Raw genomic sequence first — 19,173 nt, 5'->3', positions numbered from 1 at the left:
AGTTGTACTTGTCAAAAGCAAAAATCGTCATACACCATGTTTTTGTATATTGGTACAAATACAATGCAAGATTTGAAAATGTCAAATTTTGATTGACTTTTTGTTAGTAAATTAACATGAAAAATGTATGTCTTATTGAAAAGTATATATTATTGAGGAGTATGTCGAAAGTTTGTAATTATATTTTCAATTTATGCAATATAATATTTTATCTTATTAATAAATATACCATTTTTATTTTTTTCTTTATTTTATATGTATACATATTATTTATAATTAATTTTAAAATTGTGTACTGCATCTTATGATACAATACGATAGTCAGTACTCAGTACTTAAAAATAGAATTTCGATACACAATATGTATCTCGATTTAAAAACTATGGCGCAACGTTATTATCATCTGAACTTTTTGTGCCTTTTTCATCTTTTCTCTCTGGCTACAAGATTTTACAAATCTGCTTTATGTGACCATCTTTGCCACAATGGTAGCAGTTCACTATATTCTTGGACTCTGATTTGTTCTTGGACTTACTACGACTTCTAAAGTATTTGCCCCTATTCTTTGTGATCAATGCTTAACTAGTTCCAGAGTCCATATCTTTTCGCTTTCTTCTTCATTAAACATATTATACTTTGTAATCCCTAAAGTCAACTCACCAGTTGAAGTCTAATTATTAACAATCACAACCATTGTTGATTCACTCCCGACTATCTGTCAAAGAACTTAAAATAAACAATGCTTGCAATTCATCATCTAAGATTCACCAAAACTTGAAAAATCTCTTAAATGTCAGCTACTAATTATCCCTCCATGTATTTCAAATTAACAAGCTTTTTAATCACAAAAACTTTCTTTTGGGCAATTTTCCTCTCATACAATGTAGCTAACTTTATTCAAACACTATGGGCATTTATTTCCTTTGCTACATAACACTAATATCAACCTATTCTCTATGTTGCCAACGTCTTTCTACTTAAAATTTTCCAATCATCATCAAGCATATCCTTTGGCTTAGCGAAATTACCCAATACCATATCAAATAATTGTTGCAATGTAAATGATCATCCATCATTGGTTTCCAAATTGAGTAATTTGAGGTTGTTAATTTTATCATGGAACCCAAATCACCTTCCATGATTTAAAGCACTAACTTGCTCTGATACTAATTATTGACCTTCAACAACAAATATAAACTCAACTTCACTATACAGAAAAAGATCAAATAGCAAAATTAAGCCAACAAGCATTACAATATGATATATACATATATATATAGAAAAAATAGAAAAAAAAAGGTAAAATACTCTTACACCCTTAAGTTTTAATCAAAATTTCAAGCAAGTTCATTAGTTTTCAAATAGACATTCTGCACAAAAGGTGTAAACACCGTTAACAGAGATTATGAAAAAATTAAAATACCTTTTTTTCTTTATTAATTTAAAAAATTATTATATTTTTTAAAAAAAAATTAAGGGAACACCAATTAGTACTCCCCATCTCCCTAAGAAAGAAGAGCATCGACCGATGCTCCAAAGCGATGGAAGCATCAATCGATGCTCCCCAAAGGAAGGGAGCACTGATTAGGGAGGGAAGCATCAACAACATTTTTGGAAGTTTTGCTGGTTCTAGGTCCGATGATTTCCACCAATATTGACAAATGAGAAGGAAAGAGCAACACAAGCTTGATAAAATGGATGTTGACTGCTAGAAAAAGAAGGAAATAACTAAGTTTAACATGAGGAAAGAAGAAAAAATGAAAGTTGTTAAGGAACAGACAACAAAGAAGTGCGTGAAATGCCAAAAGAAAAAGCAAAAGGAAAAAAAAAAGATGAAATTGAGTCTTGAGGGAAAAAGAATAAGAAAAAAGAATCTTCCGATGATGTAGGGGACTTTGACAATGATGAAGAAGCAACACGATGAACAAAAATTTACTAGAATTTAATGCTCTGACCTTGGTTCATGTTGGTCTTGTGAACTTGGCTTCAATTAAAAAGAACTAGATATAACTGTAATGAGATATTGTGGTTCAGTTATTCTTATTTTTACTAAGTTAATCTTCCTTGTTTACATACTTGTGAGTACTAAAAGCATGAGGCTTGGGGGAAATGGAAATGGTAGTCCAAAAAAAAAGGTTTGAAATATTTGATTTCTTATGAAATAAATTTTGCTTATCCTGACTAACAGATTGAATGCCTTCACCATTCCCAGATGTTGTTTACCACAAAAAACATATTAAATGAGTTCATTGAAAGCATGTTGTAGACTTTGAAATCTTTGTTGGCTTACGATTGTATTTACTAACAATATGTATTGCATTTCTAGATTTGTTTAAAAAAAAAAAAGAATAAAGCTTGTGGATGATCAAAGTAGAAGTAGAAGTGCTTTTCATAGCCGAGTTTATGGTCAGAGCCAAAGTCCTATTTGGTTTGCAATACCAGTAGAGTGGGAGGGCATGCCATTTTATATGCAGTTATCAATTTAATGTTGCTTTTCGGCATTATTGCTGTATCAGAAATAATCAACACCACATCTGTCATGACCCGGAACTCCCCATCGGGCCCGTGACAACCGCCGCGAGGCCTCGACAAACATTCTTCACCCCGAATGTCGATCGAAACCTCACAAGGCTCTCGTATCAGCTTTCGTACTTCCCCGGTGAGCAATAGTTATCAAATATCAAAATTCGAAGGATTACAAATCATTTCCAAATCAGAACATAACATATTGTTTTTTGGCTCACATGGGCATTTTCGTCATTTTTGTCAAAAATCTCGAAACTTGCTAAAAATGTAGTAGGTAAGCATAAAATATATATTTAATGATTTAAAAAACAAATTAAGTATCTAAAACGTTCATTTGAAGTGAAAATTTGACCATTTGAATATAATAAAAATATTCAATAAAATAAACTATTTTCTTGTAAAATAATTTTCATAAAACTATCTGTACATAATTCTTATAGCGTAAAAGTTAATTATATTCATATATACTATAAAGCAAATAACCAAAGTATAAAATTTCTTTTAAAGTGACATGTGGGCCTACATCTAACCAAAATGCATCGAAAGCTAGAAACCTACAGCTTTTATCGATTCGAGTCCAAATGAAGGTCCTTGTCAAAGTCAACTAACTATGGAATTCCCCGAGCCTGAAATGTGAGGAAATGAGGGTGGTAAGATTATAAAATCCTAGTGAGTAAACAGATACCATCTAAACTATCTAAAGTCGAGTAAATGGAGACAATTGAAATAAGTCATCATACTGTAATTTCATTACCTTTCCACTCATTTCAACCAAATAAAATCAATCCATATAAATCGAGTAATCAACTTGGCTTATGAATTTCTTAAAATTTTGGCTCGTGCCAAAACTCATACTCGGTGATACCTTGCGCAGGGCATCCAACTGAATCCACCAAGGCTGTTAAAATTTTTGTATATACTTAAAATATATTTTTAGCTTGAGAAAAATACAGTCGTTTCTTGGCGTTAGCTGAGTTCCCCTTCATGTGATGGTTTGGCGTGAAGTGAACCCTAAGCTTTACCCCAAGAGATACCCTACGCGCCTCTCCGTTCGAGGTAAGAATATAATGGAGTTTACAGTGCCCCTCTAATAGGCTAGTCCACGGAACCCCCTCTGCAATGAATAATTAATATATACTCCACCAATCAATAAAATTCATTCTAGCATGACATGGCAATTTATCGCAACCTAGCCTTTCAAGGCTGAATACTCAGTACAAATAATTCTAACACCAAAATCAGTTTAGTCATTCATGCTCAAATATTGTCATAAGCCATTCAATTTAAAACCATAAATTTACAACACAAGCAGGCAGTCTCCAATTACTCTATTTTCAAAATCAGTATTCGATTTTTCAAAAAATTTATAAAATCACAATTTCTCTTAAAACATAGCAATTTAGCATTTAAACCCATTTTCCATAAAAACTACACAGTTGTATAAAAACTACTATAGATAATCAAGACGATAATAAGTTCACTCACAGTTTTAGGAGTCGATGTACTCCTAATCCCAGTCTCCAAGCACAATCTCTGTACTTTTACTAGTGTAATTTGCTCACCACCTATCCACAATGTACAATACATAATTCACCACATTAATGCTTGACCATTATAAAATCAATTCAGGCTCGGTAAATATGCATGATATGATATACAACTTATCCGACTATCGCTTAAATGCGATGCTGACCTAATTCGACCTATTATCTCTAATTTAACTCCAAATCAATTCTTCTCACTTTCTACACTCCAATTATACTTAAATTAACTTAGTGATTGTGAATGAGATTCAATTTATCAATCCTGATAGCAAATTACGAAAATACCCCTAATGGGTAAAAATTCATATTTTTGCTCCAAAAATTCTCATTATTTTTCTAGGCTCATAATTCATCATTATTCATCATAATTCCTCAAATAAACATCAAGATCATCAGCCAATATTCCCCTAGAAAATTCAGCCAATAATGGTAATGGAGGAAAATAAATTCTTTTCTTATTGTTTTATTCCTAAATATGCTAAACTAACTAAAAACACTAACATAACTTAAAATCAAATTAATCTAACAACTTTCTCTCTCCTAACCCATTTTGATCAGCCATCAATTCATCATGAAAACATGTAATTTAATCATGGAAAATAAGGAGCAATGCTTGGCAATAAGAAAACTCAAGCTTAATAGAAAAATCTCACCTTTTTCACTTAATTTCCTTGAAAATTCACACTTTTTCTTTGATTTTCTCTCTCTAGGGTTTTGTTTTTGTTTTCTCTCTCTTCTTGCTGGTTTGGCCGGCCATGGGGTGGAAGATGGGCTGATTTTTGTGCCTTTTAAAAAGGAAAATAATAAATTAATAAAGGCATGACACATGGCATCATGTCATTGGCTCTTTTTTAAAACTTTAAAAATTTTAATCCTTTTTATCTCCACCACACAATTAGTCAACGGTCAAAATGAGGATAAGGGATGACCATGTGCTGGAAAAATGTCCTGGTGATGAAAAATTACTGTTTTGCCCCTATGGTGGTAAAATTACCATTTTACCCCTATACTCCAAATTATACAGAAATTAAAATTTTTTTCACTTCTAAACCTCAAATCATACTCCAATAAGTCAAATGGGGCCAAAAAATCTTTTCTAAAAATTTCCATTTCGTCCCCAGGTACAAATGACCATTTTACCCCTAGATAGTGAAAATTTCGATTTGACTCCAAATTGATCCTCGAACTCCGAATCACCATATTAAACCATTCTGGGACTTTAAAATTCTTAATTTCATCCTAAATTCTCTATTTGATCTAGTTCGAGGCTTAAATCAACTTTGTTATACCTCTAAGTACAATACTGACTTTTGTAAATTTTTTCGAGACTCTCCTAGCATGCAAACATACTATCCTTCACATGTATGTCATGACAAATATTTTTATAGAGTCGGGCTTGTCATCTTCTCCCCCACTTGGATCAACCATATGATCCTTCTTCATGACTGATTTCGACATCCGACTAAATATTAATATTTTAATATTATTTTATTCTAAAAATTTTATCTTGTCTCCTTGGTACTCAAAATACCTTATTATGCCTCACTTGACTTTCGAATCGCTTTTTCTCACTTTTAAACATTTTAATTGACCTCAATTTGCATCCGATCAACTTTATTTATCATCATATCAAAGTATAGAGTATTTCAACATCAAATAGTCAACAGCACATCACCTTAATTAATGCCACGTCAACTTGGTCAAAATGTCATGTCAACACATTTAACAGTGAAATTTAACAATATTAAAGTTAGAAATTGAAATTGACAAAATAATAAAGTACAAGGATCCAATTTATACAAATTATTGTACAAAGACTAAATTCATATTTTTTATATAGTGCATGAACTAATTGCATAATTTAACTAATTTTTAATTACCCAATAAATCAAAAACAATCTGCTACAAATAATAATACAAAAACTACTGTTGAAACTCCTTGAATAGGATGATGTGGCAAAAAAGATGAAAAGAAATTGTCCTAATATCAAAAGGGTGACTATCATTTACCTCCAAGGCTAGACTCGAGTTTCGCTTTTAACAAGTTTTTTTTATTAAAATGTTAAGGGTTCATATTTATTGTCACTAGAAAAAGGCCAGTGCAATGCTGCAAGGCCCAACTAACTTAAAGTGAAGGAAAGATCAAAGATACAAAGACAGCTAAAAAACAATGAAGGGTCAAGTATTAAGGAACATAAATCTAAAAAGTCCAAAATCAACCCAGAACTCCCTATAAACCTCAATTCAACCCAAATTAAGTCACCATGTGTCAAATAATTAGGTTATATAGGTGTCAACCAATTAACCTATTTGGAGACAACTTTTAATATATATAGATAGGCAAAAAACAAAATCTATCCTGTCATCATGATTTGATCATGGATAATTAGTGATTTTTGAGTAAGGGTGAGTAAAATCATTTCAAGCCAAAAAAATTGATTGAATTGAATTAAATTGATTTAGATCAACTCGATTCGATTACAACAGTTATCAGTGAGTTTGATTTCTAAAGTTTGATTATTTTGGTCAATTTGGTTCGATTTTAGATAGATAAATTTTTTAATCAAACTGATCGAAAAATCGAATTTGAATTAATATAAATTTAAATTATTATATGTATATATATATTAACATATTATATTCTTTAAATATAAATCTATTAAAAATGTTATTAAAATTTGTTTGAGTTAGATCTTTCAAAATCAATTGAAATAATTTGATATTTGATCGATTCAATTAGCTATAAAAGTTCATTGGATTTGATTTTTGAAAAAAATTAAATTAAATTCTTTTATTTTCAAAATTGTTAACATAGAACTGACCGAACTATTTACACATTTTATTTTTAAGTAAAGATAGTCGTCATAGTCATACAAAAAAAGTATGCAATTGCAACTCCTGAACAGAATTTGGTCTAAGCACGAAATTACTCCCCAATCTCAAGGAATGGGGTATTCCTCATCTAGAGTCCAAGGCAAGACCCAAAACCGGCTTCCGCGAAGATTGACAAGTGAAAACCCAAAGTCTCAACCATTGATTTCCGGTTCTACCCTTGAATCCGTTGCCGCGCGAGCTCGCGCAACTGGACGTGCCCGTCGGGCGCATGCGCCAGCCCCATCTCTCACAGCTTAAAATTCCACTTTTACCCCTGACCTTTTTTTTTTGCTTAAGGGAATACACAACTGCCCAGTTTCCTTTGTTTCTCCGATTGCTTTCTCTTTTTCTAGTTTTTCATCTGAGTTCACTTCACTGCTTCGTTTTCCTCAATTTCTACCCAAAGACAAACCCTTAAAAACCCTGACGTTCCCACATGATACTTTCTATGAATTTCGTTCCTAAACCCTGAAATTCTCCTTTCTTCTTCTCACTTATAGAAAGAAACCCCAAATCCCCATATTCTTCTCAATTCTTCATGAGTTCGAACTCTTATTTTCCTTTTGATTTCTCCTGTTTTTTTTTCTTTTCAAATCAGAAAATCTTCACAGTTCCATCAAATGAAAAAATTAGTATAATTTATTTCATTTAAGGACAGAAACCCTAAACTTTTTTTTTTTATGGAGTCGAATCCGTTGATTTTCGACATCAGCTCCGACGACGATGAGGCGACGTCGGCTTGGGAGGATCCGAAAGCGGACGACTACGATTGGCTATCGGAAGTTCTGGAAGCTGTTGATAAGGGATTCGACGAATCTGATGAGGTCGTGGTTGTCGGGGAGGTCAACCCTAAGAAGTCAAAGTCGTGTAACTCGACGGTCAGGAAGGTCGTCGATGACGATGATGATGATTGCGTCGTTTTGGAAGGTGACCCGGATAAGGCGTTGTCCGATATTAACGATCCCCAAGAGGATTCCGATGAATTGCTTATTGTCGGCCAAAAAGGACAGGTAATTATTATTTTTTTATCACTTTTTTTGGTAATCTTTTTAACTTCTTTTGTTGTAATTTTTTTTGTCTTTTTTGTCATTGAATCAGTTGATGTGTTTTATTTATTTATTTTTTTAATGTTTTTAGCTCCAGCATTCTTGAATGTTCACGTAGTTTAGAGTTATCATATGCATTTACTCGCTCTTTCAACCTGCTAAAGGACTTTCGTCATGAGTTCATTGTTGTGCCGTAAGTGCCAACATGAATGGCAAAGTGAGGACTGGGCCTTTGCAAAACTATTATCATCTGGTGCAGTGAGAAAATGTGCCTTAGTCCTTCCCTCTTGCAAGAACTAGATCACTAGTTTTTGGAGAAAGAGGAGATATGAAGATAGCTCGTTTTTCCTAATAGCAAATATTACAGGGCTGAAGTTGCCGCAAGAGAATAACTGCTTTGAGAACCAAAAAGAAACACTGTCTTTGTGCTCAGGTGATCTTAGGTGCATGGTATATCTGTTTTATTGATATCAACATAGAGCAAATGGTTTATCTTGCTGCTGAAATCTCAAAAAATTGGAAGGATTAATGAGGCTCAGAATTTTCTATCGTGGGATATCTGGGCTGAGTGATCTTAGGGTCATTTACGTGCTGGCTGCATAACTTTTGATGGTGAACTTACTTTTTTTTCTTCTTGCTTTACATATTCAAGTCTGTTATCTCATGAGCACCAATTTCTGATAGCTCTTATTTTTCCATTTGATCTGGTTGCAGATTGCTTGCAGAGATTTCCCCCATCCACGGCATGATTGTGCTAAATTTCCTTTCAGTTCAACCTCACATGAACAGCACTGTGAACTGGTAAATTTTTCTTTTTTAGAGAACTTTTGAGATGGTTGATTGCTGCTCTATTGCAGAGTTGGGTGCTCTTAAATTTAGTGTGTCCTCTTGAAATGCAGTGCCATTGCTTTGTTTGCGACATGCGTGCGCCATGTAGTTATTGGTACTCAGGTATTTCTAAAAGTGATCATTGTCATGCCACTGATAAAGAGGAGATGTGGAAGACTCTGCGGAAGAATTTCAGGCTTGGTAGAAATGTTCCCGTGCCAGTTTCAGTTTCAAAGGCTGCTGTCACATCTCACCCCACAGCAGTGCCCCAGCTTAACCAAGCTTCGCGTCATGACATTATTAGGTTGACATCGCAAAGTCAAGTTTCTAGGCTGACTTCAACTCGAGCTGCTGGGAACTGCATACCACAAAATCATGTCCCAAGGCCATCTATAATTCGCTCTTGTTCTTCCTCCACCAGATATGGGAACCCATATAACCCAAGTGTGGGTAGCCGACATGCTTTAAATAAAAACACAATGCAGTCACGTTCAGTTTCACAGCAGTTGCTAGGTGTGCATAATACTGTTATTCGAAGGGATCGAGGTATTAAGCTTAGTAACTTGGGTTCCCAATTTGTCTCTTCCAACACAATGTCCAAAAGACTTGACACTGGAATCACCTCAGCAATGAACCGAACTGCGTATGTTCCATCAGAAAACATTACTTCTGCTCATGGATCACATTATCAACAAAACCCTGCTTCAGTTACAACATCAAATGATGGGAATCCCATTGGCTGGTCTAATGTTTGTTCTGGCTCAAATTTGGGAGCATATACACATCAGAGCTCCTCGCAGCCTAGCATGGATAGTGTCTTTACAAACTCAGCACCCTCCCAATCCTCACTATATAGTCAGTTTGTTCCCCAGTCAAATGAACACCACGATGCCAATCAGCTTCAGAATCTAAATCAACCTGCCACAAATTATGGTTTTTCAGATTTTGACTTCAATTGGGTCAACAACATCAGCCAGAGCAATCAAAAATCTTCTGTTGATCACTTGCAGCTTCAAACAACAGGGCCCACAAATGAGGAAGAAATATTCAAGGAGGTAAATGAGAGAGATAAATCATATTACGAGCTTGATAGCTTATTTTTTGATAACCAGTCCATTCCTGAAGGTTCTGTAACTGCAGAACTTAATGCACCGTCCCCTGAACATATATCTTTTGATACTGGTATGCTCTTCTTTGATATTGACACCTCTTGGGATCAGCTAACTCGTGCATAGCCAATTAGGCACCGATTGTGCAGTCTAAAGAATTAAATCTGGTCCTTGAAAGAGAAGTGAAAGATAGGTTTATGTTACTAAGGTTAGGTTTTCGGAACTGTATCATAGAAGCTATGACAGTGTACAATTGTATAAAAAGCGGCAGGGGTTGAATGATGATGTACAGAAGCGGGTTGTTGTTCCCCAGTTTCGATATTTATGAATCAAGATAGTATCAAATTATTGCAGATGGTTGGCGTTCGAAGATTTCCTATATATTTGATAAAAAAAATGTATTGGATCTCAAAAGATTTCCATGCCCTTCATGTTGTTTTTTCGACATGAGGCTGTTTTGATCTTATAATATTTTTCAGAAACTTGCAGCTCTGGCAATTCAATTGATGCTTTGTGCAGTCCAGGTCAACATCCTAGAGAATTCTACTGCATGCAAGTTACAACGTCCATGCTAAGGACAGTCATTATATTATTTTTATTTTTTTGAATTTGGAGAAGGGGATTCTATCTTATCTTTTAAGTATGGATTAGGTGATGTTATATTTTTTCATGCTTTCATAATTTAAAATACATAATTGTTTATAAATTACAAAATTTATATCTCAAGATGTAATTAATATATTTTTTAACTTTTTAAATATTTATATTTTATTATATAACTTCAAGCATATTATTATTTGTGTTATAAAACATATATATTAATGTTTGCCAAATTCTTTGAACAATAACATCGTGATTATGAAATAAAAGTGTCATGAAAAATATTATACTAATAATGAAATTATTTCATCATTAAATTTTGTTTCAATAAATATTCAAACATTTGATTCATTGACGGAAGTATAATCTCTTGTTTAAAAAGTAGAATTTGAATCCCCTTTCCTCTAAATAAAAAAAAAAAATTGTTTCAATAATTAATAACAAATATCATCATTTGTAACATTCTTTATTTATATTTATTTAGAAGATTATGTATAAACCTTTGTAGATTAGTAATTAACAGTAACAGATATTATTTTTTTTATAAATTTTAATGTATTCATTAATTTTTTGCCCATGATATTTTATTTATTCAATTACATAATAATTTTTTTAAGTTAATTACATAATCATTTTTACTATCTCTTGCCTTTCTCTTTTCTTCTTTTTTATATATATTATAAATAATGAAAAATATTTAAAATATAATAGTAATAATATGACGTTTTTCAATTAACATATATTAGATATAAATTATAGATTATGAAAATCTATAATATATATAAAAGTAAGATAATTGATTGGTTCAATTGATTGACACCTGTCATTCTCAATTGAATGATTTTTTTTATATACCTTATGTCAAAATTATGTTGTTTTTAACATTGAAGGGTTTTTTGTTTTTACTTTTATTTATTTCAACAAAAAATTCTTAAAAACAATAATTTCTAACTTTTAATATTTAGAGGATAGATTCATTTAATATTTATCAATTGTAATTTAATATTATTTTTTGTCTATATCTTTTTATTCGGCATGAATCTAAAGCCATAGTATTTAGATATTTCTTTTATACATGAATGTTTAAATTCTAATAAATATCCATCAAATTCATTGAACAAAATAAAAAAGTCAAGAAGGTTTACTCATTTCTCAATATACATAGCACACAGTCATCATTAAATAAACAAATCAATTGAATTTGACAACTTTTAACCAATCATTTTATATATAAAAGATAGATACTAGTAGAAATTAATAACTATTTTATATTGATTTCTCAATATAAATAGCACACAGTCATCATTGAATAAACAAATCAATTAAATTTGACAACCTTTAACCATTCATTTTATATATAAAAGACAGATACTACTATAAATTCGTAATTATTTTATATTGATAGGAACTTTACATTATATTGTTACTTTATATTTTACAACTATATATCTTAATCTATAAATAGTATAAGTTATATACTCTCTCATTTTTTTAATATTTTATTATACATCTAACAATTTTTTAGAGGATTATTATAACTATATATGTAGGTGCAAGTTTTCAGTAATTGAAACTAGAGCAAATAACTATCTTCAATTAATACCAGTTTATTTTTTTCTCTACCAACAAGAACCATACATTCATGCAATTCAAAGAAATGGAATCAAATGTATACGGCAAAAAGAAGAGCAAACTATCACTATAGTCAGACATATCTAACAGTTGTATAATAGTTTATATTCCATTAACATTTAGTTAAGTACAAGTCATGCATCTAAAAGGTTGATATACATCATCTAACAAAAATGGAAACCTCCAAATCACAAATGTTATTCATTTTGTTTAAAAAATATATTTTTAATGAAAAAAAATCACTGGATGTTTAACAAGATTATTAACTTTTTTGGTTAAGTACTGTTTCAAAATCATATATTTAGGAACAACTTTTAGTGATTGAAACCAAAGCAAATAACTATCTTCAATTAATACAAATTTATTTTTTCCTTTACCAACAAAAATCATACATTTATCTAGTTGACTAATATAATATAACTCTTCCTACAAACCCTTTTGAAGGTATCAAATTGAAGTCCACTCTAACATAATCTATATTTCCTGTGATTTTTTCCGTAGCGTAGTTACGGAAACCATCCTAATGTATATAAAAGTAAGATAACTGATTAAGTTATTTGGTTGACACTTGTCATTTTCAATTGAATTAATTCTTTTTTTGGTATACCTTATGTCAAAACGGCTTTGTTTTTTGCATTTGAAGGGTTTTCTTTTCCTTCTTTATTTTCCAAACTTAATCGATTCGTCTTTAGCCTTTGTTTTTGCTATCTCCATTTTCTTCTTCTCATTCATTTTCTTCTAAAAGCATGGCATCTTTGCTCCTAACCATCATCTAATCCTTCGATTTCTGTAAAGCTTCCCCACGTAGGTTCTAGGTTTTACTTAAAACCTCAAAAAACCTCCACTTTGAGTCGTTTCGTTACAAAGCACCATTCCTCGACCACCACCACACTGTTGTTCAACCTCCCAACTGCGTCTACCACTGCTACTACAACACCGAGCAAGGATTTCGATTTTTCCTCCAATATCCCACCCCATAACTGCATTCCCGCCACCATAATTACTAGGTTTTTTGCACTGTCAAGGTATTAATTGATTTTTTCTTCTTAATAGATGATCTTCTTTCCGTTGCCTTTTTGACTTGGATTTAGGCACTAATATTAGACCATACGTACTATATCATATGTAGGATACAAACTTACAAAGTAATTAATACATTTGGCACCAATGGTTTCGATATTTGATTTGTTCTCTAGTAAAGATATATAATTTAGCAATCAATACCATCACGTGAATAAAATGGAATCAAGGTAAGGCTTTAGAACTAGACAAGATTTTCAGTTGGCCATATTGGCGGTGCTTTATAATCTTCAAAATACGACAAAAAGCCGTTAAAGTAGAAAGGGAAGCTGAGAAAGAAGTTAAACCTTAAGGTTAAAACCTTTTTGATTAATGAGATTAAACCTTTTTGATTGATGGGATTAAGAGCTAATAAAGAAATATATAGTAGACAATAATCTCAAGAACAATGGGTAGATTTTTTTTTTTTTTGAATGGCAGAACAATGGCTAAATTACTAAGATCAAAGTGTCATAATGATCAGTTAATAATTAGGTGATTTAAACAATGCAAGACTGAGTTTGCTGTCTCTTAGGCTTCTAAAGGCTGATTTAAAACTCCTCCAAATTGGTATCTATTATCCATAAGGCAAATAATAGAGAAATCTAGCCTTGATTACCTTTTGTGTAGAAAGGGATATAGCTTAAATAGTAGGGGCGCTTGCTTTTCTAGCAAAAAGTGCAGGGTTCGATATGTTGCATCTCCAATTCCCCGTGTAGATTCTAGGTTTTACTTAAAACCTCGAAAAAACCTCCACTTTGAGCCATTTCATTACGAAGCACCATTCCTTAACCAATACCACACTATCATTTAGCCTCCCAACTGCGTCTGCCATTACTATTGCGACACTACCGAGTGAGGATTTTGATTTTTTCTCCACCATCCTACCTCATAACGGCATTCCCGCCACCATAATTATTGGGTTTTTCTGCAATGTCAAGGTATTAATTGATTTTTTCTGCTTATTTTTAATATAGCCACAGGATGAACTGTCTCTGATATATATGCATTCTCTTGCATTTCACCGATGGTCTGAGATTCGTCTTACTTGTGATTTTTGCTCCAATGAATAAGCTTTATAATCAGGACATATTTTTTGATCATCGGATTCAAATCATAAATGAAATAAAAGGATTTTTTATTATGTCGATATTGACTTAATCGATTTTTTTTTGGATTTTTTCTTGATCTATTGCTTTCTGTTTTATTTGATCTCATTGTTTATGCACCTTATCATTTTGTTGAAGGTTTTATTAATGACATGTAGGTAGGGTTCAGTTTGCCATTTTTCTCTTATTCTTTTCCTTTGTAGTTGTAAAATTTTTTTACAAGAAACATTTAAGTTGTTATTCAGGGAGATTAGTTGTTTTCTCCTTATTTGTTTATTCATTTTTACTTATTAGAAGTAAATAAAAATCAACTTTGAAATTCTATAGTTAATATAATCATGAATTGAGCATCTAGGTGAACTTCATGCAAAGGAAAGGAATTTTATTTTATTTCTTTACCACTTTGTTTCGTCTTGATTAAGTTCATCTGATATATTTGTTCCCTATAAAATTAATGACCAAAATGTTGGTCTTGTAGCAATTCTATGGAGTAAAGGATGAACAAAGTCAAATGTTAAAGGTGATTTTTGATAATATCTTCTGTAATATTATTGGTCATTGCCTGCTCGTAGTCTTATTCCTACCCATATTTTCAGGAGAGATGTCAGTTTTTGGATTGACATGCAATGAAGTTAGATAAAAAATTAAACCAGAATAAATCAAATTTTTGTAATTTCACTTAGTGGGTATTTTGCTAATACATTGATTAATTAATTTTAGAATCCGATAGATTGTTTTTTACATGTCTTTCGATCTTCAGATTCAGATCATAAATGAAATTAAAGGATCTTTCATTACGTCAATATTGACTTAATTGAACTTTTTTTTGGATTTTTTTCTTGATCTATTACCTTATTTTTTATTTGATCTCATTGTTTATACACCCTATCATTTCGTTGAAGGTTTTGTTAATGAAATGTAGGTAGGGTTCAATTTGCCATTTTTCTCTTATTCTTTTCCTCTGTAGTTGTAAAATATTTTTACAAGAAACATTTAAGTTGTTATGTGGGGAAATCAGTTGTTTTTCCCTTATTTGTTTATTCATTTTTACTTATTAGAAGTTAATAAAAATCAGCTTTGAAAATGAATTGAGCATCTAGATGAACTTGATGCAAAGGAAAGGAATTTTATTTTATTTCTTTATTATTTTTTTCATCTTGATTAAGTCCATCTAATATATTTATTCCCCATAAAATTAATGACAAAAGTGTTGGTTCTGTAGGAATTTCATGGAGCAAAGGATGAACAAAGTCAAATGTTAAAGGTAATTTTTGATAATATCTTCTATAATATTATGGTTTATTGCCTGCTAGTAGTCCTATTCCTACCCACATTTTCTGGAGAGATGTCAATTTTTGGATTTACATGCAATGAAGCTAGATAGAAAAAGTTAAATAAGAATAAATCAAATTTTTGTAGTCTCAGTTACTGCGTATTTTGCTAATGCATTTGATAATTCTATTCTATAGAATTATTTTAGTTAAATTTTGTTATTAAATATTAGCTAAGTCCTTAATTTTTAATTTTAATTTAGTTATTTTTAGTTGTTTTTATAATTAGTTTATTTTTAAGTGAGTTATTTTAATTTTATGTTTATTTCCTTTAATTTGATTATTATTTATTAGATTTTATGTTTTTGTAGAAATAAAAAGAATTGGGCTTAATTTTGGAAAGTAAGGTGTTGAAAGACCCAAAAGTCTACTTGATTATAATTAGTTTTTATGTTTTGACTATATCTCTCGCTACAGAACTCTAAATGATGTGATTCTTAAACCATTAGAAAGTTAAGAGATAGAGCTACAACTTTCATAAAGTTCACTTTGCCCAGTTCTACTTCAAAAATAAAGAAAATCACGTCAGAAGATGACTAGGTGTATTATTGCGGGAATGGCAATTTTAAGGCTGACAATTGATATTTGGGCCTCTCATTACACTTTTAAGCCCAATTAAATCAATATGTTAACTTATAGAATTATAGGTTAAGTTTGTTAGTATAAATAGGATATTTTTAAGAGACATTAGGTTAGAAAACTTTTAGAGATTTAAGAGGCTGAAAGTTGAGGCAAAAACTTGGGAAACAAGATGCAATCAATCGTTTTGTTTTCTTTGTTAGCTTTTTTTTTTTTTTGTTACTATCAATGGTTGAATTTTATATAATGTTATTTGTCTTTGCAATTATGAGTAGCTAATTTTCTTTTTCTAGGATTACAATTGAACTCAAATGTAATCTAAATTTTTAATCTTTTTTTTATTTATCTTTAATGGGATTTGAATTGTTTATTCCAATTTGTTCTTAATGCTTTTAATTGCCTGATCATCAATTAAGTTGATTTAGGAACCTAAACAAATTGAGAAAGAGAGTTTAGTGTAGACTAAAATTAAGGTAGCATATAATCATATTAATTGATTTGCATATAGAATAGGGGTATACCTATAAGCCTTATATAGCCAGGTTAGAGCCTGAACTTAATGAGTTTATTTTAATTTCGATTCACATAGGGATATAGTGTTTTGATTAAAATTAATATTTTTATAAGACAAGTTGAGAGACCCTTATAAATAACTGAGGACTATAAGTTAACAATTCAACCCATTGAAATAAGTTTAGGAAAAGAGGTAAGATTTAGATGAAATGTAAGGAATATTGTAATCTAGACTTGTTTGATTTGCTTTTTACCCAATTATCTTCTTGCTTTAATTTTTAATTAAATTAGTTTTAGTTGAGTACTTATTAGTTTAATAAGAATTCAGATTTTAATTATTTGAATAAAACTAAATTGTTCTAATTATAGTACTTAATAAAATTTTAGATCAATTCTCTGTGAGATCGATACTCTGCTTGCTCATATACTATCTTTTCGATACGTATACTTGCGTATGTAGAAATTTAACTGATAGCATTGATTACTTAATTTTAGAATCCGATAAACTTTTTTTAAATTGATTGATTTTTTTCTTTTGTTGCAGAATTTTGATTCTTGGTATTATTTTTTTTATACTTGAGATATAAAGGTACAATTTTTGTCCTTTTTTTATGCTTCAATATGTAATTTGATATTATTACTATTTTTAGTTTGATACTGAATGATCTAATGAGCTGATTAAGTAATTATTTCAAAATTTAATTTTAGAGTTCATATTTATATTTTTGGTTGGGTTTGGTGAAATGAGTCATTGCATTAATGTTTCATTGTTAGTGGAAAACTCCTACAAGTTAGCAGAAGGATAAAAGAGATACAATTCATAGTAAAAAATTTCCCTTGAATATTAGGCATGAAAACTAACCCCAAATAATAACAATCATAGGAACATTTCTCTCCATCTCAAAATAAATAATAATTGTTATCCCTTTGCACAACATAATGCAATAAATGTTGTAGTTCAAAGAAAATTTTTAACCTTTTCCTTTCTGTAAAAGCATTAGTGCAACAAATCTGCACTTTAAGAAGTTATCCCTAGCTTGAAGTTCATAAATATAATTATTTTTTTTCAGCCATAGAAACTAACAAAGGCTTTGATGACTCTGGCAAGTAACCTTTAGGTATACAAGGATCTATATACATTTCCTTATTAAGAGTTAGCAGCTGTATTGAGATAGGAAACAATGAATGAGCAATATAAACAGAACAACTTAACTAAATCCATGCCATCTCTATCAAAAGTAAAAGAGATCTTATGAACAAGATTCCCACATTTGAAACACACTTACATAGTAACCATAACAAGAAAAAAAGGTAGAATCACTAATGCTGTCACGACCCGGAACCTCCCTCGGGCTTATGACAATTGCTGCGACGTCCCGATTGACACTCATTACCCGAAATGTCAATCGAAACCCCGCAAGGCTTACATATCGGTTTCTTGCCTTTCCTTTGGGCAATCGTTGTTAAACATTCCGTTTTAAACAATTACCAGTCGTTTTCGGCTCAAGTAAATCAAAAGACAAAAATATATTTTTATTTTTAAAAGGATTTATAGACAAATATTACTATTCAAAATATTGATTAAAATATAGCATTTTTATATAAAACAATATTTATAGAAACACGTGTAAGTAATCTTTTATAACGTGGAAGTAAAATGAATTCATACATACAATAATTTACAAAGTTATAATGTACAATAATAATTACAATGACAAGTGGCCCATAAATACACCAAGTGTTGGTGATAGTAACCTACTATCTGTGAGATAGAGGGGTCAACTGGAATCCTCGACAAAATCGGGTATCTACAAGCTACCACAGGCCTAAAATATTTGGCAAGGAGGTGGATGAGATTTTGCAATCCCAATGAGTAAACAGACATTATTATATATATCTAAAGACGAGTAACATGGAGGCAAGTTTAAACAACAAATCACAAACCATTTCATAAGATTTTCAATTTATTTCTTAAACCATAAAATATTTGTAATTTACCAAAATAGTTGTTAAGGCTTATGGCTTTTATTAAAAATAGGGCTCAAGCCAAAACTAGTCCTCGGGGATACCTTGGCCGAGGCATCTAACCGAGTCCGCCAAGGTTGTTAAGATATTTACATGTTAAACACATGTTAGTGTTGAAAACAAGCCGTTCCTTGACGTTGGCCGAGTTACACATTCACGTGGGGGTTCGACGTGAAGTGAGCTCTAACACTACCCCAGGAGTTACCCTCATCGCCTCTACAATCGGAGTAACTATGTAACCGGGTTTACCGTACCCATCTAATAGGCAGTCCACAGAAATCTGTCACTGCAGTGACTAAACCCACCAACTTTAATAAAATTTCGACAGTATAACGTGACTTTTATTTATTTACCCAGCCTGCATAGTAAAAAACAGCTTACATAAATTTCCAATGCAA

At 31.3% G+C, this 19,173-nt stretch overlaps 1 protein-coding gene across 1 annotated transcript; it reads left to right on the top strand.

The window, feature by feature from the left end:
* Nucleotides 1–7,241: 7,241 nt before the first annotated feature.
* On the top strand, nt 7,242–10,280 carry RIN13 (RPM1 interacting protein 13). Its single transcript, XM_018114168.2, has 3 exons — nt 7,242–7,954; nt 8,705–8,791; nt 8,890–10,280. The coding sequence occupies exons 1-3, from the start codon at nt 7,625–7,627 to the stop codon at nt 10,051–10,053; spliced, it is 1,581 nt and encodes a 526-aa protein (XP_017969657.2). The 5' UTR covers nt 7,242–7,624; the 3' UTR covers nt 10,054–10,280.
* Nucleotides 10,281–19,173: the final 8,893 nt, after the last annotated feature.

This window comes from Theobroma cacao, chromosome 1 (genome assembly GCF_053813885.1).
Source record: "Theobroma cacao isolate CCN51 chromosome 1, ASM5381388v1, whole genome shotgun sequence".
NCBI lineage: Eukaryota > Viridiplantae > Streptophyta > Magnoliopsida > Malvales > Malvaceae > Theobroma > Theobroma cacao.
Note: the sequence above shows the minus strand (reverse complement) of the source record. Positions and strands in the feature narration are given on the sequence as shown.

What these genes read in the sequence shown, in the direction of transcription:
- RIN13 (XM_018114168.2), top strand. Translation starts at nt 7,625, where the DNA reads ATGGAGTCGAATCCGTTGATTTTCGACATCAGCTCCGACGACGATGAG. An exon ending in TTGTCGGCCAAAAAGGACAG is followed by an intron (nt 7,955 to 8,704) that starts GTAATTATTATT and finishes ATCTGGTTGCAG; the next exon opens with ATTGCTTGCAGAGATTTCCC. An exon ending in ATGAACAGCACTGTGAACTG is followed by an intron (nt 8,792 to 8,889) that starts GTAAATTTTTCT and finishes CTTGAAATGCAG; the next exon opens with TGCCATTGCTTTGTTTGCGA.